Below are 25,357 nucleotides of genomic sequence, written 5' to 3' on the forward strand. Positions count from 1 at the left end.
TGCTATTAGATGTTTCAAGAGCCCGTATGTTTTTGCTCCCATCGAATTTAACAAAGTTATTGCCTTGGCGTATATGGCTACGCAATATATTCCTATGCGTTCCCCATACGTGGCCCTGTCTTCTATTTCAGCATTAAAATCATTAATATTTCCTCGCTTAGGCATCTTCTCTTTCCGAGAACAGCACAAGTATTTCTTTACTTATTATTAATTTTCTTCTCTTCTTGAGAACACCACAAGTATTGCTTTACTTATTTCTTGTTTCTGAAAATTCTAATTAATTTTCTTCTCTCTTCTTGAGAACACCACAAGTATTGCTTTACTTATTTCTTGTTTCTGAAAATTCTAATTAATTTTCTTCTCTCTTCTTGAGAACACCACAAGTATTGCTTTACTTATTTCTTGTTTCTGAAAATTCTAATTAATTTTCTTCTCTCTTCTTGAGAACACCACAAGTATTGCTTTACTTATTTCTTGTTTCTGAAAATTCTAATTAATTTTCTTCTCTCTTCTTGAGAACACCACAAGTATTGCTTTACTTATACTTATTTTCCCTCTCTTCTTGAGAACACACCAGCCTTTCTGAAAAATCTTATTACTTTCCTGAAATTCTTAATAATTTCCAAGATGGCGGTTTCCCGCTTCTTCCTTCTTCTTCAGCGGTTTCCCCGCGAAAAATGGCGGCTTTCCCGCGCTTCTCGCTCTCCCCGCCCACTTCGATGGCGGTTTTCCCGCGCTTCTCGGCGCTCTCCGCCCACTTCAATGGCGGTTATCACCCGTTCCCCGACGCTGACTTTCAGGCCGAGTGCGGGCCTTATCAGCGGATGCGATCGATGGCCCGGCTGCGCCTCGCACTTGAAAGCGGCCCCCGGCCTCTGGCTCACCCGCTCGCGCGGCTCTTGCTCGCTCCCTCCCGGGCTCTGGCTTACCCGCTCGCGCGTTTCACCGCGGCTCTTATCAGGGATTGCGATCGCCCTGTCTTTGCAGCCAACGCTGCGGCTTACCCACGAGGTTATGGAGGCTTCAGGGTCCTAATGCCTGTCGCTTCCAGCCTGTCGGTTCCAGACTGGTGAGGATTGAAACCTCTCTTCAACGTCCTGTCTTCGGACGAAGCCGCCGTGGAACAACTGCCGCAGGGTTCGAATCCTGACTCGTCGCCAATGTTAAGTCTGTGGGTTGTATTATAAATAATCACAGACTCCACTGTTAACAAAATAAAACACGTCTTTACTATTCAGAGGCTCGGGCGATTCTGCCCTAGTTAACGTATCACAACCCTTATATACTGGTGTGGTCACTATCGGTATTACAGTATACATGAGCCAATAGATAGTGCCACCCTAAAGTAGTGCTCTTAAAGGCGAACGGTTACATTCTATAGTTCCCTTAAAGGTAAACGGTTACATACACAACAGTTTCGGATGGGATGGAGTGTACATATTGTGATACACAGGTTATCACAATTGTGTGGGTCAGGGTGGATGAACAAGAGGGCCTTTACCTGTCCATCATTGTTCGTATGGTGGATCAGGCTCGACAGGCTGAGTGGCCTACTCCTGTCCCTATGATGCAGGTCCGTCGGTACATATTGTAGCTGCTTTTCATGCATGAGCCTGGATTATTTAACTGCGGGAGGCATCACAACTGAGTCCAATCTTTTCCACGCCTGACATCAACGTATGCACTAATAGCAAAGGATGCTGGATCGGGAATGGGGCTCCTGACTGATATTCCCTCTACTCCTCCCCAACGATCCCTCTAAGCCTATGCATCCACGCAGCTCACCTCCGGTCCCGCGCAGCCCGGGTCTGGCTTTTCTAATGTTAAAAATTTCGCGCATGCGTGAAACTGTGAATGGGCTGCACAGCCCCTTAAAGGAGCTGCACACCCAAAAAAACAAATTAGGGGAACATTGCTCCTCCCTCTCCAACCACACCCAGAGGCACTGAGGCAGGTTGCAGCTACCGCCTGGCTGAGATCCGCTAATACTGTGTTTCTTTTCACTTGGTCATTCGACCCAGCCCCTAGTCCTGTTGCTGAGCATTTACTAAACCAGGAAAGACCCAATCAAGAACAGTCAATAAACATTGTGCCAACTGTACGCCCTGCTTTATAACACAAGTGTTATTTCCTTGCCCCCTCATCCATTCAAATTTTTCAGATTATATGACAGTGAGCAATTCAAAACCAGCAGAAGCTGATATTCAAAATATTTAATCCACTAAAAAAGATACACTTTTCACCACCTCAGGACGTTCCAAAGCACTTCGCGGCCAATTAATTACTTTTGCAGTGTAATCATTGTTGTTTTGTAGGTAAACGCAGCAGCCAATTTATACACCGCAAGGTTCCACAAGCAGCAATGAGAGGAATGACCAGTTAACCTCTTTGGTGTTGGCTGAGGGGGTAAAAGAACTCCCCTGCTCTTCGAATAGTGCCACAGAATCTCTTGCATCCACTTAAACAGGCAGACAGGACCTTGGTTTAATATCCCATCCGAAAGACAGTGCGGCACTCCCTCGGTACTGCACTGAAGTGTCGGCCTAGATTATGTGCTCGAGCCCCTGAAGTGGAGCTTGAATCCATGACCACCTAACTGGGAGATGAAGCCAAGGCTCGGTTCTCGTAGCTTTATTTGATCACTGCCTGTACCATGAATGTTAAAGTGGACTAACATTCTGAGCAGTGTATTAGCAACTAGAGGTTGAGCAGCTGCTTATTTGCTGTTTAAAGCACCGGTTAGCAGCAATGTCCCTGTAAGCCGCACTACCTCCTGCGCGGCCTGCCTCCACCGATGCGCGGTACCTACAATGTAAAAGCCGGACCTTGCAGGGGACTGCACAGCTTAGCAGGAATATTGGTTAGCAGTATAGTAGACATGGCGAATCGAGTGTACGGATCACTTACTGATCAGTTGATAAAGTGACCATTGGAGCTCCTGGCCATATCGATCCCTGTAACCAGATTCTACTGTAGCGCTTTGTGTTGTATTTGAGGGTTTAGAAAACCTGTTTCAGAATTTAATTGAACGAGCTTCATAAATTCAAATGCATTTTATTTTGTAGGTTACTGAAGGTGCACAGCTCTCCTGGGAGCCTCCTGCCGTCACCTCCGGGAACATCATCGAATACTCCGTGTATCTGGCACTTCCAGGGTCGCAGGCAACAGATCCCAAACCCACGGGAACTTCCCATCTGCTCTTTGTCCGTGTTTACTGTGGGCCAGTTCCCAGCTGTCTCGTGTCTTCAACCAACCTGGCAAATGCACACATTGATACCACCACAAAGCCTGCAATAATCTTTAGGATAGCGGCCAAGAATGAGAAGGGCTACGGGCCAGCCACCCAGGTCAGGTGGCTACAAGGTGAGCTGGGATGATCCATATTCTTGTACACCGAGTGAGGGAGGATCAGTTGGGTTGTGTAAGCATGAATGTCGCAGAGGCTACAGCACCATCTTGCATTTATATAGCGCCATTAATGTAGTAAAATGTCCCAAGGTGCTTCACTGGAGCGATTATCAAGCAAAATTTGGCACCAAGACACATGAGATATTGGGCCAGGTGGCCAAAAGCTTGGTCAAAGAGGTAGGTTTTAAGGAGCGTCTTAAAGGAGAGAGAGGTGAAGAGGCGGAGAGGTTTTGGGCCTTGGCAGAAAGCACCAGAAGATGTTGGATTTTCTCACTCGAGTTCAAGATGGATTTTTGTTGGGTAAGGGAATTCAGGGATATGGAGAAAAGTGGGTCGGTGGTGTTGAGGTACAGCTCAGCAATTGAATGGTGGAACAGGCTCAAGGGATTGAATGGCCTACTCCTGTTCCTATTTTGCCTCCTCCCTTCAGCAAATGCTGCCGCGTGTTGAGGTACAGTTCCATGGGCATTCTTCACCCTGTACTACCTCATTCCAGTGAAGCCTAGACTCTGAGGGAGCTGACAACAGTGGGGTGCAAATTGCCATTCGGTTGTGTGTCTCTCCCTACGTCTTGTTCAGCTCTTTTCACTGAACTCATTTCAGGCTAAATGGGGAAAATATGTTAACGATCACTCTAGTTAATTGTACAGAATGCTGGAGCTACAGAGCAGGTCAGTCAGTCCACATCTACAGAGAAGGCAGGTGAATGTTTCAGGTGTTCCTTCTTCAGAACTGAGGCAATCTCCACACCTGAACTGTTAATCTATCTCTTCTCTTTTCCGTGTATTTCCAGCATTTTCAAATTTTTGTTTCTTTTATCTATAACAATGGGTCCGAATTTTCAGAGGTCTTCCTGATACTGAAGTGCGCAGCCTGCCTCCCCCACTGCGCGCCCATTCCAATTTTTTGCATGATATCTGCAATGTGAAAGGCGGTGAGCAGCCTGCGCAAGACCTTGCAGATAACCGCACAGCTTAGCAGGAATACTGCTGCGGTGCCCTCGTGGAATGTATCTCTGCTTTTTTTTGAAGAAAAGTGGGTTTTATCTGCCTCCTGCATGTTTTAATATACATCAAATAGTCTGCGGATTTTTATTGTCCTACTTTGATCCTTTTAGATGTGGAAAGTCCATTTCAGGGGCTCTAATTATCTATCTTGCCTTGTGTCGGGTCGTCAAGCTTTTAAAGGATTTATCGTCATATATTTTTGTCCAGTGTTAAATGTTCTGTGCGTGTCTATAAGTTATTCACGCTGTGACAATTCTCCAGGGGGAGAGGACAGAGAGGGAGGTTTTAGTAACCGGCTAAGAGCTGGTTTTAGCATCTCCTGCAATTTAAATAGGGAATGTCTGACCCACTGCTCCCCGCTGGCTGGCTACATTCATCACCTGGTTTGACACCTTTGACAGACCTTTGATCCGATCCATGTCTGTGTTGAGTTGGAGAAAGAAAGTCTTGCATTTTTATAGAGCCTTCTCTGACCTCAGGACGCCTCAAAGCACTTTACAGCAAATAAAGTACTTTTGAAGTGGTCACTGTTGTAATGTAGGAAACGCGGCAGCCAATTTGCACACAGCAAGCTCCCACAAACAGCAATGTGATAATGACCAGATAATCTGTTTTAGTAAATATTGGCCAGAAGACTCACCTGCTCTTCTTCAAATAGTGCCATGGGATCTTATACATTCACCTGAGATGAGCAGACGGGCCGCGGCGTTCCCTCAGTACTGCCCCTCCGACAGTGCAGCACTCCCTCAGTACTGCCCCTCCGACAGTGCATCGCTCCCTCAGTACTGCCCCTCCGACAGTGCGGCTCTCCCTCAGTACTGCCCCTCCGACAGTGCGGCGCTCCCTCAGTACTGCCCCTCCGACAGTGCGGCGCTCCCTCAGTACTGCCCCTCCGACAGTGCAGCACTCCTTCAGTACTGCCCCTCCGACAGTGCAGCACTCCCTCAGTACTGCACTAGAGTGTCGGCCTGGTTTTTGTGCTCAAGTCTCTGGAGTGGGGCTTGAACCCATGACCCCTGACTCGGGTGAGTGCTACCCACTGAGCCACGGCTGACACCTAAAGTTGGATTGGGAGAGAAGGGTATCGATGAAGTCTGATCTAAATAAGTTTCTGTTTTGTTTTTAGATGCCAGCAAAGATGGGGCAAGGCCTGCAGCCAAGCGTCCTGTTGCATCTCCCGATGAGTGAGTATTTTGTGTTGGGAGATCGATACTTTGGAAGTAATGGACATAGAGAAAAGACATGGTGCAGTAAGGGACGCTCTTCTGAATGGGACTAAAGCAAATTGATGGGACAGTGTAGAGGGAGCTTTACTCTGTATCTAACCCATGCTGTGCCTGCCCTGGGAGTGTTTGATGGGACAGTGTAGAGGGAGCTTTGCTCTGTATCTAACCCATGCTGTACCTGCCCTGGGGGTGTTTGATGGGACAGTGTAGAGGGAGCTTTACTCTGTATCTAATCCTTGCTGTAATGGAATGAACAAGATAGAGCTGCCATGGCTTAAAAAAAAAATGGCTTGATGGACTGAACAGCCTACTGCAGTTCCTGGGCTGGAAGCAGATCCAGAGTCAATGGCACCCAAGGCTAACCTGCTAACCCGTTACACCACCCACTCCCCTCTTGTTGAATAAAAGTTTCCTCCGGTCTGACACCCAAATTGCCATTCATGTCTGATTCTTGCCTCTGGGTGTTGACAGGCCATTTAGCTGTGGTGGTGAATCACAGCCAACCCTGATACTGTCCTGGACAGCCACCCGGAGCGGGAGGCCGGAGCTGAATTGATTTTGCCCTCTTTCTTTCCCGTGCTGAGGCCAGTTGTGGTGCCCCTATTGCTGCCACGCCTGAGATCAGCGAACGCGGCACAGACCAGGGAGACACTGGGTCTGTATAGCTCAGACCTGTTTCGAATCTATCTTGCAAATGGGTTACCAGCACGAATGGTTGAAACCAGAATATTTATTCTGATCTAGGAGCTGGCAAGATGCTGCAATGAGAAGATCTGTTGGGTTGGGGTTCTGGAAGGATGTCATCAAATGGGCCAAAGGGTCTTCATCCCAACCTGACTTCTGAGTGGTTTGCCTGACTCATTGGGTAGCACCTTTGCTGCTGTTCATAAGGGGGCACAAATGTGATGGTCCTTTTGTAAAGTTAACACTCTGTCTTTCTCTCTCCACAAACAGCAAGCTATTAAACCTGAATAAGAAGCCCAAGGCCGATGGGTCCTAATTCCCATGGGCATTGTGAACTGTCACCTCTTTTATTTTAAATGACTTAAGAACTCGACTTGGTTTAGAATCCGCCTTGGTACATCGACACGCCCCCCCCCGGCCGGAGGACTTTGCTTCTGAAGAACACAGTCCCTACTTTTATTACTGCTCATTTAAGAGAATTGGACCTAATTTGAAAGTACCTGCAGTGAACTGATGGTATTATTTGAAGGAAAGGCACCCTGTTGTATTGAAGTGCATTTACCTGCCAAATGATCCAAATCGCCAAACCATTTATACTGATAGTTCTCATCAGAGAAGGATTTTTTTTTAAAATCTCCTTCTCCCTCTCCTCTTCTCATCTCCCTCCTTCTCTCCTCCAAGAACCACGTTATTGAAATAATGAACAGTTTCTCCACATCACGCGACTCTGTGTGTCTCCAACTGATTTTACTTTGACAACATGTACATCTCGATCAGAATACGCACCCAGTGTTATCAACCGTGTTGCAGCCTCTAATGGGGGAAGCATCACTTGGAATTCTCATGTCTTACTTCCAGTGGACCTATTGAAGGTTGTTAGCATTTGTCCTTCCCAGAGGAACTGGGGTCTTTTTTCTCTCTTTCTTTCCCCCCCCCCCCCCCCCCCCCCCGCCAACCTCCCCACATCATTGTGGGAAATTGCACCCTTGAATCCTGAGCTGTAAACTTTTTTTTTTTCTGTACAAAGCACCTCTTTCCTCCTCCTCCTCACGAACCTCTTCAGCAGAAGACAACTGAAGCAACACTTGCCCTCCCCCCCCCCCCCCCCCCCTCTTTCCCTTTTGTGGAGCATTTCAGTGTGTGTGTGCTATTGCATTATGATACTTAGAGGGAATTGAGAATATATAGTGTTATGGTTTTAGACTGCCACGACGCAAGGCTTTGTGTGCACAAGTATTGTGCCATTTTGTCACGGGTTTACACAAGAAAGCTGCAGCCTTTGCTCGTCCGGAATGGTCCTCAACTGTGTAAATGTTTCAGAATGAGTTACGGTTTTATGGTGGGGTGGCGGGGGGGAAGGAGAGGAACGGGTTTAACTCGTTGACTAGAAATGCAGTGAATTCTGGTGTGGTGGATTTCAGTGGCGGAAACTGAACCTTTTGTTGGGGGGCGGGAGGGAGCAAAACGGAGCTTTTTAACGCAAGTTTCTAACCTTCTGTACAGTTTTAAGAGTGTGCAAGGCAGCTGTATGTTGAGTGGGTGGGATGAGAAGTACCTGGTTATCCTGCATAGCCAGATGCTGGGTAATGCTGGTCTGCATAGACTTGTAGGATGTAGTCAATTGGGAAATAGAAATGCATCCCTTAAAGCTTTGTCCAACTGGGGTGAGAGGGGGAGAAACACTGATTTCTCACAAGGGTTCTTCGCTGTTTTCTAAATTCACTCACAGTATGTGGGCGTCGCTTGCAAGGCCAGCATTTACTGCCTGTCTGTCCTGCATGCCCAGGGGAGGGGGTGGTGGGGGGTCCACAGTCCTGTAGAGGAGACGACTAATTCTAACTCTGAATAGAATCATTTCACGATCACAAAGTGCCGCAGAAAAACACAGCGCACGTTTGTGTGTGTGTCCATCTCTGATGCTATTCTCAGTCCTTGCACAGTCCCTCTTGTTCAGGATATGTGAGGTTTCTTTCCGCTCCTCCCCCATCCACAGTTGTAACTGGATGGTGATATGAAAGGCAGAAGATTGAGAGTGGGATGGGAGGGTGCCCAGACGGGAGAGAAGCAACTATCCCTGCTTTACACAGCCCCTGCAGGCATCCACTAAAATAAAAGTAAAGTAAAGTGAATTGGAACTGGATCTGCACAAACAACTGAAGCAGTGTGGGGCTGAGTCACTTTGTAGCCAACCTGCGTGGGTGGGTGTGTCCAACCTTGTGTTCGACATGTAGGGGCATGACCCGAGCACAGAGCCCCGTGATCACATCCCTGGTTTGGAAAGGTCTTGAGTCGGGTGGGGTGATAGCTAGCCAAGTTCCCACGGTTCGATGAGTAATCTCACAGCCTGTGTAGCACTGAGTCAAGCAGACAGACCAATAGGTCCCGTGTTCCACAACCCGTCGTCTTCTGAGGTGAGTGATGGCAACCGGGCAGCAGTGGGTGGTTCCACAGTCGGTCAGTGCCTCTGGGGAGCCTCGGCCGGCCAGCCTTGCTCATCACTGCCCAGTGACCCCTGCTGGAGGAATGTGCTGGGGTTGGGTTGGGACCGCTTTTGGGCTCTATGATGCCCTTGGAGCCTACCAACACTCACGGTCTCTAGGCGGACACATGAAGAACGGCCACTGGGGGTAGAAGATGTCTGAAACCACGTGGTGGGGGCTGTTTTTTAAGCTAGTTGTCTACCCCACCTTTCAACAACCAAACATGCTGGATCTTGTGTGCTCTTTCTGCTCCGCACTACCCGCTAAGGGCGGAGTGCTAGCTATCATTATTTTCAACAACAAAAAAAATTCACTACTGAAGTATTGGAAGGTGTGCAGATTCTTTCCTGATCAATGTCTTTCACTGTTGTCCCTAGGATTTCTTTAACATGTTGGTACCACTATATTATACGAAAACCTGCTATGCATTGATGTGCCAATACACTTGTGTGATGCTCTTTATTCATCCCTTCAACTGTTCCCATCTCCATTGATGGGCCTGTACTCACCAGTACTGTACCCCAGTATTATACAGTGACAGACCTGTACCCCAGTGTTATACAGCGACAGACCTGTACCCCAGTATTATACAGCGATAGACCTGTACCCACCAGTACTGTACCCCAGTGTTGTGCAGTGACAGACCTGTACCCACCAGCAATGTTCCCTTTAAGCTGTGGGCTGCGCAGCCGGCTTACTGGCTTTTAAATAGGAAAAAACACGCACGCGCGGTATTTTGAATGGGCCGCGCACCAAAAATAAGTTAAAGGGAACAATGCCCACCAGTACTGTACCCTGATGTTGTATAGTGACAGACGTATACCCGCAGTTACTACACCCTAGTGTTATAGAGTGACAGACCTGTACCCACCAGTACTTGATCCTGGTGTTAGATGGATCCAAACTATTCTCTGCAGACACCAGGTTTGGAAGAACGATATCTGATTGAACCGGGTGATTTTTAACTTTGATTGGGCACAGTATGAAAATTTGGCACACCCATTGTTACCAAAAACCTGGGCATCTCAATTTATTTATAAGCTACATTTGACTTCCGATTTAAAACAGCATTTTTAAAAAAAATATATACTTGCTCTGTGGATTTTTTTTTAATCCATGACTGTTCCCTGACCTTTCTGTTCTGAAAGAAAAAGCTCGTCGGACAAAACCTAGCGGAATAATCCTATCTTTTATGTCAAATTAAACTCCTTCAGTAACCCAGCATGCCAGAAACATCTGGGCTGCTGCTGGAATACAGACCAAGGCCCAGTTTTTATAATTGTTTTCTTCAAATGATCAGAAATTCTACCCAACAGTCAGGATGAGCCCGGGCAAGCGGCAGCATCATTGCAATCCTATTCTCAGTCACGCAGAACCACGCTCGTTTTATCCGGCCAGATGTTTCGAACAGCATCTCCAACACAGACAGCAAAATAATCACCCTGGCTTTGTTTGTCAGTGTGTGGAAAACTTAAGATTTTTTTTTAATATAATTATCGGTAGCCTGCTTTCTTTTATTAATAATATATATATATATATATAGTTTTTTTTCAAAGACCTGGGAGGAGGTAAAATACTGATGGTTTCTCCCACTTTTTTTAATCCCCCTTTTTCTCAGATTTATATATGTAGGATGTGTCTATCTGGATTTCACAACTTCAGAAACTGTACATATACTTTGGGTTTCCCTCCCTCCCTCTCTCTTTCCCCCCCCCCCCCCCTCTCCCTGGACCAGTTCTACTTAACTGTCTTCAGTTCAAAGGGCAATCCCCCAGGTCGTACGCCAGAGGCCTTTGGCTTAAGCTTTCAGAAAATGGCCCGCGGTTCCTCGCTGCTTTTGACGGGCGGGCCAGTGGTGAAGTTGGAAGGTTTTTGGTTATCGGGGGAGAGCTATTCTCTCTGTACAGGGTATGTCTTTAAATGATGCAACAAAAAAAAGAGGCCTGAGTTTGGCTCCAGTCATTTTGTAATATTATGTACAGCTTGGATAGGAAGTATGTGCTAATGTGTTTTTTTTTTTAAAAAGGGTTTTGTATAGTTTTTACATGTTTAAAATGGGGTGGGGGGGGAGGGGGGAAATACAGGTAGTTTAGAATTTGCTTGCGGGAAGATGATGTTTCCCCCTCTCTCTCGCCCCGAATTCTGTATGTAGCTGTTTTTCTCATGCTGTGAAGTTGGTACCATTTATATGTCCTTCCCTGCTGCTTTCACCAGTTGTAATGAATTTATATTTTTTTGGATTTAAAGGAAAAATGCAGAAAAAAACATTGTCCATTGTAGAAAAGTCAAATTATAAATCATTTTGCTACCTTTTTTGTGCTTTTTTTTGAATAAAACCTTTTTTGAATAAATCTTTTTTTTGTTGGTTCCCTGAAATGTTAAAATAACCCACTTTGCTGTTCCTGCATTTGAATTTTCAGATGTCACGGTTTATCTTCTCCGCCTCCTATGTCCGTCCGGTGAAATGTTATACGCCAAGGCTCTGAGTGCGGACGAGCTATGTAGGCAATCTGGCCCCAAGTTAATTTCAACAGCAACTTGCATTTATATAGCGCCTTTAACGTAGTATTCTGTCCCCAAGGCAGTTCGCAGGAGTGTAAATCAAACACAATTTGACACCGAGCCACGTAAGGAGATACTAGGGCAGGTGACCAAAAGCTTGGTCAAAGAGGCAGGTTTTAAGGAGGAGGGAGAGGTTTAGGGAGGGAATTCCAGAGCTTGGGGCCCAGGCAGCTGAAGGCACGGCCGCCAATGGTGGAGCGATTAAAATCGGGGACGTGCAAGAGGCCAGAATTGGAGGAGCGCCGATATCCGAGGTTTGTAGGGCTGGAGGAGGTTAGAGATAGGGAGGGACGAGGCCATGCAGGGATTTAAACACAAGGATGAGAATTTTAAACGAGCCGTTGCTGAACTGGGAGCCAGTGTAGGTCAGCGAGCACAGGGACTTGATGCGGATAATTCCTTGCATTAACATGGCTGATTGTAACCAGGGCAGCAGTAGAATGGGCCACAGTTAGGATCATAGAACGGTTACAGCACCTAAGGAGGCCATTCGGCCCGTCGAGCCCATGCCAGCTCTGCAAGAACACTTCAGCCTGTCCCGCCCTTCCCCGTAGCCTTGCTATTTTTTTCCTTCAGACACTTAGATTATTATCCAACTCCCTTTTGAAAGTCACAATTGAGTGCTTCCACCACCCTTTCAGGCAGTGCATTCCAGATCCTAACCACCCGCTGAGTTTATAAAAAAAAAAAAAAAAAAAGTTTTTCCTCATGTCGCCTTTGGTTCTTTTGCCAATCACCTTAAATCTGTGTCCTCTGGTTCTCGACCCTTCTGCCAATGGGAACAGTTTATCTACTCTGTCCAGACCCCCTGTGATTTTGAACACCTCTATCAAATCTCCTCTCAACCTCTCTGCTCCAAGGAGAACAACCCCAGCTTCTCCAGTCTATCCACGTAACTGAAGTCCCTCATCCCTGGAATCATTCTTGTAAATCTTTTCTGCACCCTCTCTAAGGCCTTCACATCCTTCCTAAAGTGTGGTGCCCAGAATTGGACACAATACTCCAGTTGAGGCAGAACCAGTGTTTCATCAAGGCTCATCATAACTTCCTTGCTTTTGTACTCTATGCCTCTATTTATGAAGCCCAGGATCCCGTATGCTTTTTCAACCACTTTCTCAACCTGCCCTGCCACCTTCAACGATTTGTGCACATATACCCCCAGGTGTCTCTGTTCATTGTACCCTTTAGTTTATATTGCCTCTCCTTGTCCTTCCTACCAAAATGTATCACTGCACTTTTCTGCATTAAATTCCATCTGCCACGTGCCTTTTACCCAACCCCCCTCCCATTCCACCAGCCTGTCTGTCTTCTTGAAGTCTATCACTATCCTCCTCACTGTTCACTATACTTCCAAGTTTTGTGTCATCTGCATATTTTGAAATTGTGCCCTGTACACCCAAGTCCAAGTCATTAATATATATCAAGAAAAGCAGTGGTCCTAGAACTGACCCCTGGGGAACTCCACTGTATACCTTCCTCCAGTCCAATTAAACAACCGATCACCACTACTCTCAGTTGGCCCAGGCTTAGAGAAAAATCAACCAGAGTTCCTTGTACATTACTGAGTAACCTTTTGTTGCAAAGTGTGAGATAATGGACTTCTGACTGGGCTATGGTGGTGCCTTCTACAGTCGTATAGTCCACCTACACTCAGTCTAGACTTGCATAGTGAATGGCCAATCAATTGAAGGGATGTTGCTCCTTTATTGTGCTTCAAAGAAGAAGGGAGAATTTGTTTTTTTTTATTCATTGATGGGCTGTGGGCATCGCTGGCTAGGCCTGCATTTAGTGCCCATCCCTAATTACCCTTGATAAGATGGTGGTGAGCCGCCTTCTGAACCGCTGCAGTCCATATGGTGTAGGTACACCCACAATGTTGTTAGGGAGTTCCAGGATTTTGGCCCAGCGACAGTGAAGGAACGGCGATACAGGTCCAAGTCAGGATGGTGTGTGGCTTGGAGGGGAACTTGTAGGTGGTGATGTTCCCATGCGTCTGCTGCTGGAATTTGTTCATCCCAGTTTGGCATAAAAATAAAACAAAAAAGGTGACTCGACCGTGGTTAACAAGGGAAATTAGGGATAGCACAAGATCCAAGGAGAGGGCATATAAATTGGCTAGAAAAAGCAATAATCCTGAGGATTGGGAGCAGTTTAGGAGTCAACAAAGGAGGACAAAGGGATTAATTAAGAAAGGGAAAATAGAATGAGAGTAAGCTAGCAGGGAACATAAAAACTGACTGTAAAAGCTTTTATAGATGTGAAGAGAAAAAGATTGGTGAAGTCAAGCGTAGGTCCCTTACAGTCAGAATTAGGGGAATTTATAATGGGAAACAAGGAAATGGCAGACCAACTAAATACATACTTTGGTTCTGTCTTCACAAAGGAGGACACAAATAACCTCCCAGAGAGGCCGGGGAACATAGGGTCTGATGAAAGGGAGGAACTGAAAGAAATCCGTATTTGAAGGGAAATGGTGTTAGGAAAATTGATGGCACTGAAGGCCGATAAATCCCCAGGGTCTGATGGTCTACATCCCAGGATACTTAAGGAAGTGGCCCTAGAGATAGTAGATGCATTGCTGGTCATCTTCCAGAACTCGATAGACTCTGGAACGGTACCCATGGATTGGAGGGTAGCTAATGTTACCCCACTATTCAAAAAAGGTGGTAGAGAAAAAGTGGGGAATTATAGACCGGTAAGCCTGACATCGGTAGTGGGGAAAATGCTAGAGTATTATAAAAGATGTAATAGCAGAGCACTTGGAAAGCAGTGACCGGATCGGACAAAGTCAACATGGATTTACAAAAGGTAAATCATGCTTGACTAATCTGGAATTTCATAGAGTCATAGAGTTTTACAGCACAGAAAGAGGCCCATCGTGTCTGCGCCGCCCATCCATCCCTGTCCAGTCTAATCCCATTTTCCAGCATTTGGTCCATGGCCTTGTATGCAATGGCATTTCAAGTGCTCATCCAAATGCTTCTTGAATGTTGTGAGGGTTCCTGCCTCTACCACCCTTTCAGGCATTGAGTTCCACATTCCAACCACCCTCTGGGTGAAAAAGTTCCTCCTCAAATCCCCTCTAAATCTCCTGCCCCTTACCCTGAATCTATGCCCCCTTGTTATTGATCCCCCTACTAAGGGGAAAAGTTCCTCTTTGTCTACCCTATCTATGCCCCTCATCATTTTGTACACCTCAATCAGGTCCCCCCTCAGCCTTCTTTGCTCCAAGGAAAACAACCCCAGCCTGTCCAGCCTCTCTTCATAGCTGAGGCGCTCCATCCCAGGTAACATCCTGGTGAATCTTCTCTGCACCCTCTCCAAAGCAATCACATCCTTCCTATAGTGAGGCGACCAGAACTGCACACAGTACTCCAGCTGTGGCCTCACCAGCGTTTTGTACAGTTCCATCATAACCTCCCTGCTCTTATATTCTATGCCTCGGCTAATGAAGGCAAGTATCCCATATGCCTTTTTAACCACCTTATCTACCTGTTCCGCTGCCTTCAGGGATCTATGTACATGTACACCAAGGTCCCTCTGACCCTCTGTACTTCCTAGGGTCCTACCACTCATTGTGTATTCCCTTGCCTTATTTGTCCGTCCAAAATGCATCACCTCGCACTTTTCAGGGTTAAATTCCATTTGCCACTTTTCCGCCCATCTGACCAACCTGTTTATATCGTCCTGTAGCCTGAGGCTTTCCTCACAATTTACCACCCCACCAATTTTCATGTCATCTGCGAACTTACTGATCATACCTTTTACATTCTCATCCAAATCATTTATGTAGATCACAAACAACAAGGGACCCAGCACCGATCCCTGAGGTACCCCACTGGACACAGGCTTCCAGTCACAAAAGCAACCTTCGACCATCACCCTCTGCCTCCTGCCACTCAGCCAGTTTAGGATCCAACGCGCCAAGGCACCCTGGATCCCATGGGCTCTTACCTTCTTGACCAGTCTCCTATGCGGGACTTTGTCAAAAGCTTTACTGAAGTCCATGTAAACCACATCCACAGCATTTCCCTCATCCACCCCCCTAGTCACCCCCTCGAAAAATTCAATCAGATTTGTCAGACATGATTTACCCTTGACAAAGCCATGCTGACTATCCCCGATTAATCCTTGCCTCTCCAAGTGGAGACTAATTTTGTCCCTCAGAATTTTTTCCAATAATTTCCCTACCACAGATGTTAGGCTCACTGGCCTGTAATTCCCTGGTTTATCCCTGCTACCCTTCTTGAATAATGGTACTACGTTAGCTGTTCTCCAGTCCTCTGGTACATCCCCTGTGGCCAGAGAGGTTCTGAAAATTTGTGTCAGAGCCCCTGCAATCTCCTCCTTTGCCTCCCACAGCAGCCTGGGATACATCTCGTCTGGGCCTGGGGATTTATCCACTTTTTGGCCTGCTAAAACCGCTAGCACCTCCTCCCCCTCGATGCTAATATGTTCAAGTATGTCACAGCCCCCTTGCCCGATTTCTATGTCTGCATCGTCTTTCTCCATAGTGAACACAGATGCAAAAAATTCATTTAAAACCCCGCCTACATCATCTGGCTCTACACACAGATTGCCACTTTGGTCCCTAATGGGCCCTACCCTTTCCCTGGTTATCCTCTTGCCCTTAATATACTTATAAAACATCTTAGGATTTTCCTTTATTTTGCTCGCCAGTGTTATTTCATGGCCCCTCCTCGCCCTCCTAATTTCTTTTTTAAGTATGCCCCTGCATTTTTTATACTCCTCTAGGGCTTCTTCCGTCTTTAGTCTTTTGTAACTGCCAAAAGCCCCCCTTTTATTTCTAATGCATTTTTGTATATCCCTTGTCATCCAAGGTTCCCTTTGCTTGTTGGTCCCACCCTTGACCTTTACAGGAACATGTTGGCGTTGTACTCTCTCTATTTCCCTTCTGAAAGTCTCCCACTGTTTTGATGCGGATTTTCCTATAAGTAGCTGCTCCCAGTCCAATTTGGCCAGATCCTGCCTTATCATATTAAAATCGGCCTTCCCCCAATTTAGAACCCTTATTTCCGGGCCGTCTTTGTCTTTTTCCATGACCACCTTAAATCTCACCGAATTGTGGTCACTGTCGCCAAAATGCTCTCCTACTGACACTTCCACCACTTGCCCGGCTACATTCCCCAGAATTAGGTCCAGTACCGCCCCCTCTCTTGTAGGACTTTCTACATGTTGGCTCAAAAAGCTCTCCTGGATGCACTTTAAGAATTCTGCACCCTCTAAGCCTTTCACACTCTGACTATCCCAATTTATATTGGGGAAGTTGAAATCCCCCACTATTATTACCCTATTATTTTCGCACTTTTCTGAGATTTGCCTACATATCTGTTCCTCTATCTCCCCCTGACTGTTTGGGGGCCTATAGTATTTTGAGGATGTAACTGGTAAAATAGATAAGGGAGAACCAGTGGATGTGGTGTATTTGGACTTTCAGAAGGCTTTCGATAAGGTCCCACATAAGAGATTAGCGTGCAAAATTAAGGCACATGGGATTGGGGGCAAGGTATTGACTTGGATAGAGAATTGGTTGGCGGACAGAAAGCAGAGTTGGAATAAATGGGTCGTTTTCCGAGTGGCAGGCAGTGACTAGGGGGGTACCGCAAGGATCGGTCCTAGGACCCCAGCTGTTCACAATATATATTAATGATCTGGACGAGGGAATTGGATGTAATATCTCCAAATTTGCAGACGACACAAAGCTGGGTGGGAGGGTAAGCTGTGAGGAGGATGTCGTGAAACTCCAGTATGATTTGGACAGGTTGGGTGATTGGGCAGAAACATGGCAAATGCACTATTAATGTGGATAAATGTGAGGTTATCCACTTTGGTGGCAAAAACAGGAAGGCAGATTATTATTTGAATGGCAATCGATTGGGAGAAGGGGAAGTGCAAAGAGACCTGGGTGTTCTTGTGCACCAGTCGCGGAAGGTAAGCATGCAGGTGCAGCTAGTTCTGGAGCACAAGTCTTCAGTACTATTGCCGGAATGTTGTCAGGGTCCATAGCCTTTGCAGTATCCAGTGTCTTCAGCCGTTTCCTGACATCACGTGGAGTGAATTGAATGGGCTGAAGACTGGCATCTGTGATGCTGGGGACCTCAGGAGGAGGCCGAGATGGATCATCCACTCGGCATTTCTGACTGAAGATAGTTGTAAATGCTTCAGCCTTGTCTTTTGCACTCACGTGCTGGGCTCCACCATCATTGAGGATGGGGATATTTTTGGAGCCTCCTCCTCCTGTTAACTGTTTAATTGTCCACCACCACTCATGACTGGATGTGGCAGGACTGCAGAGCTTTGATTTGATCTGATGGTTGTGAGATCGCTTAGCTCTGTCTATCGCATGTTGCTTCCATTGTTTGGCATGCAAGTAGTCCTGTGTTGTAGTCTCACCAGGTTGACACCTCATTTTTCGGTATGCCTGGTGCTGTTCCCGGCATGCTCTCCTGCACTCTGTTAAACCAGGGTTGATCTCCCGGCTTGATGGTAATGGTAGAGTGAGGGATATGCCGGGCCATGAGGTTACAGATTGTGGTTGAATACAATTCTGCTGCTGCTGATGGCCCACAGCGCCTCATGGATGCCCAGTTTTGAGTTGCCAGATCTGTTCAAAATCTGTCCCATTTAGCACCGTGGTAGTGCCACACAACACGGTGGAGGGTATCCTCAACATGAAGACGGGACTTCGTCTCCACAAGGACTGTGTGGTGGTCACTTCCACCAATGCTGTCATGGACAGATGCATCTGCAACAGGTAGATTGGTGAGGACGAGATCAAGTAGGTTTTTCCCTCTTGTTGGTTCCCTCACCACCTGTCGCAGACCCAGTCTGTCAGCTATGTCCTTTAGGACTCAGCCAGCTCGGTCAGTTGTGGTGCTACCGAGCCACTCTTGGTGATGGACATTGAAGTCCCCCACCCAGAGGACATTTTGTGCCCTTGCTACTCTCAGTGCTTCTTCCAATTGGTGTTCAACATGAAGGAGTACTGATTCATCAGCTGAGGGAGGGCGGTCGGTGGTAATTAGCAGGCGGTTTCCTTGCCCATGTTTGACTTGATGCCATGAGACCTCATGGGGTCCTGAGTCAATGTTGGGGACTCCCAGGGCTACTCCCTCCTGACTGTATACCACGGTGCCACCACCTCCGGTGGGTCTATCCTGCCGGTGGGACAGGATATGTGTTGGAGATGGTGGTGTCTGGGACATTGGTTGTAAGGTATGATTTGGTAATTATGACTATGTCAGGCTGTTGCTTGACTAGTCTGTGGGACAGCTCTCCCAATTTTGGCACAAGCCCCCAGATGTTGGTAAGGAGGACTTTGCAGGGTCGACAGGGCTGGGGTTGTCGTTGTCGTTCCCGGTGCCGAGGTCGATGCCGGGTGGTTTTATTCTTCTTGTTTTTCGTAGCAGCTGTTTACAACTGAGTGGCTTTCTAGGCCATTTCAGAGGGCATTAAGAGTCAACCACATTGCTGTGGGTTTGGAGTCACATGTAGGCCAGACTGGGTAAGGACGGCAGATTTCCTTCCCTAAATGACATTAGTGAACAAGATGGGTTTTTGCAACAATCGACAATGGTATCATGGTCGCCATTACTAAGACTAACATTTAATTCCAGAATTGAATTGAATTTAAATTCCACCAGCTGCCGTGGTGGCATTTGAACCCGTATCCTCAGAGCATTTGACTGAGCCTCTGGTTTACTAGTCTAGTGACATAACCACTACGCCACCGCCTCAAAGAGAATAAACTGCATCCTACAAAGATGATATGTAGTGAGACTAGAATGATAATTCAATGTTGAGTTTCCTTTCTCCACCTGCTGCGCCACTAGTGACACCGTTCACTGACCAAGATGCAGTAAGGTACGGTAGCATAATGATTATTACTGGACTAATGATCTGGAGACAGCTGGGAATTTAAATTCAGTTAATTAAATAAACCTGGAATAAAAAGCTAGTAACCACCCATCTGGTTCATATAGTCTGGCCTATATGTGACCCACAGCAATGTGGTTGACTCTTAACTGTCCTGTGCCACTCAAGTTATATTCAAGAAGGTGGCTCACCACCAACTTCTCGAGGGCAATTAGGGATGGGTAATAAATGGTCTTGCCAATGACACTCATTCTGTGAATGAATTTTAAAAAAGACCACAGCAGGACCTGGATTACATCCAGGGTTGGGCTGACAAATGGCAAGTAACATTCATGCCACAAGTGCCAGTCAATGACCATCTCCAACAAGAGAGCGCCAAGCCTTCTACCCATGACGTTCAACAGCAGCACCCTCGTATTTCCCCACCATCGACACCAGCAGTTTAACTGGATCAGCCATAGGGCTACAAGAACAGGGTATAGTAATGAAAATATATAAATAGCCTGTAATAACAGAAAACGCTGGAAAAACTCAGCAGGCCAGGCAACATCCGGGGAGAGAGAAACAAAGTCAACGTTTCGGGTCTGGGACCCTTCGTCAGAACTGAGAAAAAAGCAGGAAATGAAACAGATGAAAAAACAAGGTTGAAGAGCCAAACGGAGATCCCGTCGAAGAGAAGAGCAGAACTTCTTCAAGTTGGGCTTTCCTAGAAGAGGGGTGGCAGTGAACCAAACACTAATACGATAGCAAAATACTGCGGATGCTGGAAATCAGAAATTTATTATCCGCAGTATTTTGCCATCGTATAAATAACCAGTGTCTGTCTCGGTGTTTGTCTCCTGTTCACACCAGAAAGGGATCAAAGACTATCCAACACAATGGGTACGAGGTGTTTTCTGATTGGAGCAACAGCCTAATGGATTGTTTATTATTTACAGGCTATGAGGAAACAACATCAAAGCCAACTAATTAGCATCTGATGTATTGGTTCTCGTAGCTCTGGTTTTTCCCCCCCTAACACTTGAGCAAATACATGCTACGTTAAAACACAAAGTTAAAATTAACTCTTTTCCCGAAATATTTCTTTGGGAAAAATCAGATTTAAAAAAAAACCTGGGTTGTGACATTTTTTAAAACTTTTTTTTTGAAGATAAACTCTCATTGACACAGCATTGACTCTGGTTGAGTGATCGACCCTCACCCAGGGTGAGTCCAGAGAGCTGATGCTCTCAGTTTCTGCTCAAAGGCAGTGGGTGGGGGCAGTGCGGGCGGCAACCTAGACCCCTGATGCCCCTGGAGGCGGAGGAAGATGAGCCAACAGGTCTGCTCATCACTGTGCAGTGTCTCTTGCTGGCGAGTGTATGGATATCGGTTCAGATTGGACTGTGATGCCATAAGTGGTCAAATAGCTTGCTGACCTTGGGCCTCGGTGGTGATGCCTCTCCTGTTGCACTCGGCTCACACATGAAGATGGGGCACTTGGACAATGGGCTGATACCGAGAGAACTGCCACCCTCCCCTGTTACAACAACAACTTGTATTTATATAGTGCCTTTAACCTAGTAAAACATCCCAAGGCGCTTCACATGAGTATTATAAGACAAAATCTTTGACACCGAGCCACATAAGGAGAAATTAGGGCAGGTGACCAAAAGCTTGTTCAAAGAGGTAGGTTTTAAGGAGTGCCTTAAAGGGGGAAAGAGAGGCGGAGTGGTTTAGGCAGTAAATTCCAGAGCTTAGGGCCCAGGCAGCTGAAGGCACAGCTGCCAATGGTGGTGTGATGAAATATTTCCATTCATCACTGCCTGTGACTGAGATCGGTTTCAGTGTCATTTCCCTTCCCCCAGACCTCATTGTATTGTGTACTGGAATGTGCTGTATTGTATACTGGAATGTGCTGTGTGTAGGGCTCCGCCCATACCTGGCCCCGTTTGTAAGCTAGCTTCAGTCTAGCCCCATTCTCCAGAAGGACGACATCTCTCTCGCTTACGTGTTTCGTTCTAAGTTAATAAAAGCCTTGTTTTGTTCTGCTACCGTCGAGTCTCGGAATTATTGAGGCACATCAGGTGGAGCGATTATAATCAGGGCTGGTCAAGAGGGCAGAATTAGAGAAGCGCAGATATATCGAGGAACGGGGGAGGCTGTGGGGCTGGAGGAGGTTACAGAGATAGGGAGGGGGCGAGGGATTTGAAAACAAGGATGAGAATTTTGAAATTGAGGCATTGCCGGACCGGGAGCCAATGTAGGCCAGTGAGCACAGGGGGTGACGGGTGAACGGGACTGGGTGTGAGTTAGGACACAGGGCAGTGAGCACAGGGGGTGATGGGTAAACGGGACTGGGTGTGAGTTAGGACACGGGGCAGTGAGCACAGGGGGTGATGGGTGAACGGGACTGGGTGTGAGTTAGGACACGGGGCAGTGAGCACAGAGGGTGATGGGTGAACGGGACTGGGTGCAAGTTAGGACACGGGGCAGTGAGCACAGGGGGTGATGGATGAACGGGACTGGGTGTGAGTTAGGACACGGGGCAGTGAGCACAGGGGGTGATGGGTGAATGGGACTGGGTGTGAGTTAGGACACGGGGCAGTGAGCACGGGGTGAGGGGTGAACGGGACTGGGTGTGAGTTAGGACACGGGGCAGTGAGCACAGGGGGTGATGGGTGAACGGGACTGGGTGTGAGTTAGGACACGGGGCAGTGAGCACGGGGTGATGGGTGAACGGGACTGGGTGTGAGTTAGGACATGGGGCAGTGAGCACAGGGGGTGATGGGTGAACGGGACTGGGTGTTAGGACACGGGGCAGTGAGCACAGGGAGTGATGGGTGAACAGGACTGGGTGCGAGTTAGGACACGGGGCAGTGAGCACAGGGGGTGATGGGTGAACGGGACAGGGTGTGAGTTAGGACACGGGGCAGTGAGCACAGGGGGTGATGGGTGAACGGGACTGGGTGTGAGTTAGGACACGGGGCAGCGAGCACAGGGGGTGATGGGTGAACGGGACTGGGTGCGAGTTAGGACACGGGGCAGCGAGCACAGGGGGTGATGGGTGAACGGGACTGGGTGTGAGATAGGACACGGGGCAGTGAGCACAGAGGGTGATGGGTGAACGGGACTGGGTGTGAGTTAGGACACGGGGCAGTGAGCACGGGGTGATGGGTGAACGGGATTGGGTGTGAGTTAGGACACGGGGCGGCGAGCACGGGGTGATGGGTGAACGGGACTGGGTGCGAGTTAGGACACGGGACAGTGAGCACGGGGTGATGGGTGAACGGGACTGGGTGCGAGATAGGACACGGGGCAGTGAGCACAGGGGGTGATGGGTGAACGGGACTGGGTGTGAGTTAGGACACGGGTCAGTGAGCACGGGGTGATGGGTGAACGGGACTGGGTGTGAGTTAGGACAAGGGGCAGTGAGCACAGGGGGTGATGGGTGAACGGGACTGGGTGTGAGTTAGGACACGGGGCAGTGAGCACAGGGGGTGATGGGTGAACGGGACTGGGTGTGAGTTAAGACACGGGGCAGTGAGCACAGGGGGTGATGGGTGAACTGGACTGGGTGTGAGTTAGGACACGGGGCAGTGAGCACAGGGGGTGATGGGGTGAACGGGACTGGGTGTGAGTTAGGACACGGGGCAGTGAGCACGGGGCGATGGGTGAACGCGACTGGGTGCGAGTTAGGACACGGGACAGTGAGCACAGGGGGTGATGGGTGAATGGGACTGGGTGTGAGTTAGGACATGGGGCAGTGAGCACAGGGGGCGATGGGTGAATGGGACTGGGTGTGAGTTAGGACACGGGGCAGTGAGCACGGGGTGATGGGTGAACGGGACTGTGTGGAGGACACGGGGCAGTGAGCACGGGGTGATGGGTGAACAGGACTGGGTGTGAGTTAGGACACGGGGCAGTGAGCACGGGGTGATGGGTGAACGGGAATGGGTGTGAGTTAGGACACGGGGCAGTGAGCACAGGGGGTGATGGGTGAATGGGACTGGGTGTGAGTTAGGACACGGGACAGTGAGCACAGGGGGTGAATGGGACTGGGTGTGAGTTAGGACACGGGGCAGTGAGCACAGGGGGTGATGGGTGAACGGGACTGGGTGTGAGTTAGGACACGGGGCAGTGAGCACAGGGGGTGATGGGTGAACGGGACTGGGTGTGAGTTAGGACACGGGGCAGTGAGCACAGGGGCTGATGGGTGAATGGGACTGGGTGTGAGTTAGGACACGGGACAGTGAGCATGGGGTGAATGGGACTGGGTGTGAGTTAGGACACGGGGCAGTGAGCACAGGGGGTGATGGCTGAACGGGACTGGGTGTGCGTTAGGACACGCGGCAGTGAGCACGGGGTGATGGGTGAACGGGACTGGGTGTGAGTTAGGACACGGGGCAGTGAGCACGGGGTGATGGGTGAACGGGACTGGGTGCGAGTTAGGACACGGGGCAGTGAGCACGGGGTGATGGGTGAACGGGATTGGGTGTGAGTTAGGACACGGGACAGTGAGCACAGAGGGTGATGGGTGAACGGGACTGGGTGTGAGTTAGGACACGGGGCAGTGAGCACAGGGAGTGATGGGTGAGCGGGACTGGGTGTGAGTTAGGACACGGGGCAGTGAGCACAGGGGGTGATGGGTGAACGGGACTGGGTGTGAGTTAGGACACGGGGCAGTGAGCACAGGGGGTGATGGGTGAACGGGACTGGGTGTGAGTTAGGTAACGGGGCAGTGAGCACAGGGGGTGATGGGAGAACGGGACTGGGTGTGAGTTGGGACACGGGGCAGTGAGCACAGGGGGTGATGGGTGAACGGGACTGGGTGAGTTGGGACACGGGGCAGTGAGCACAGGGGGTGATGGGTGAACGGGACTGGGTGCGAGTTAGGACACGGGGCAGTGAGCACAGGGGGTGATGGGTGAACGGGATTGGGTGCGAGTTAGGACATGGGACAGTGAGCACGGGGTGATGGGTGAACGGGACTGGGTGCGAGTTAGGACACGGGGCAGTGAGCACAGGGGGTGATGGGTGAACGGGACTGGGTGCGAGTTAGGACACGGGGCAGTGAGCACAGGGGGTGATGGGTGAACGGGACTGGGTGTGAGTTAGGACACGGGGCAGTGAGCACAGGGGGTGATGGGTGAACGGGACTGGGTGTGAGTTGGGACACGGGGCAGTGAGCACAGGGGGTGATGGGTGAACGGGACTGGGTGTGAGTTAGGACACCGGGCAGTGAGCACAGGGGGTGATGGGTGAACGGGACTGGGTGTGAGTTAGGACACTGGGCAGTGAGCACAGGGGGTGATGGGTGAACAGGACTTGGGGCAAGTTAGGACACGGGGCAGTGAGCACAGGGGGTGATGGGTGAACGGGACTGGGTGTGAGTTAGGACACCGGGCAGTGAGCACAGGGGGTGATGGGTGAACGGGACTGGGTGTGAGTTAGGACACTGGGCAGTGAGCACAGGGGGTGATGGGTGAACAGGACTTGGGGCAAGTTAGGACACGGGGCAGTGAGCACAGAGGGTGATGGGTGAACGGGACTGGGTGTGAGTTAGGACACCGGGCAGTGAGCACAGGGGGTGATGGGTGAACGGGACTGGGTGTGAGTTAGGACACGGGGCAGTGAGCACAGGGGGTGATGGGTGAACAGGACTTGGGGCAAGTTAGGACACGGGGCAGTGAGCACAGGGGGTGATGGGTGAACGGGACTGGGTGTGAGTTGGGACACGGGGCAGTGAGCACAGGGGGTGATGGGTGAACGGGACTGGGTGTGAGTTAGGACACCGGGCAGTGAGCACAGGGGGCGATGGGTGAACGGGACTGGGTGTGAGTTAGGACACGGGGCAGAGAGCACAGGGGGTGATGGGTGAACGGGACTGGGTGTGAGTTAGGACACGGGGCAGTGAGCACAGGGCGTGATGGGTGAACGGGACTGGGTGTGAGTTAGGACACGGGGCAGTGAGCACAGGGGGTGATGGGTGAACGGGACTGGGTGTGAGTTCGGACACAGGGCAGTGAGCACAGTGGGTGATGGGTGAACGGGACTGGGTGTGAGTTAGGACACGGGGCAGTGAGCACAGGGGGTGATGGGTGAACGGGACTGG

The 25,357-nt window shown here is 49.0% G+C and overlaps 1 protein-coding gene across 1 annotated transcript in view; it reads left to right on the top strand.

Annotated features, from left to right (window-relative positions):
* The window catches only part of LOC147111333 (host cell factor 1-like), a 121,298-nt gene extending 110,142 nt beyond the window's left edge, over window positions 1-11,156 (top strand). Inside the window, exons 24-26 of the mRNA XM_086002123.1 lie at window positions 3,066-3,363; window positions 5,542-5,599; window positions 6,596-11,156. Of these exons, the coding sequence (XP_085858249.1) occupies window positions 3,066-3,363; window positions 5,542-5,599; window positions 6,596-6,641 (402 nt within the window). The 3' untranslated portion in view covers window positions 6,642-11,156. The remainder of the gene's footprint in view (window positions 1-3,065; window positions 3,364-5,541; window positions 5,600-6,595) is intronic.
* The last annotated feature ends 14,201 nt before the right edge of the window (window positions 11,157-25,357 follow it).

Source organism: Somniosus microcephalus, chromosome 11 (assembly GCF_052327205.1).
Source record: "Somniosus microcephalus isolate GS21.2 chromosome 11, FLI_Smic_1.0, whole genome shotgun sequence".
NCBI classification, from domain to species: domain Eukaryota; kingdom Metazoa; phylum Chordata; class Chondrichthyes; order Squaliformes; family Somniosidae; genus Somniosus; species Somniosus microcephalus.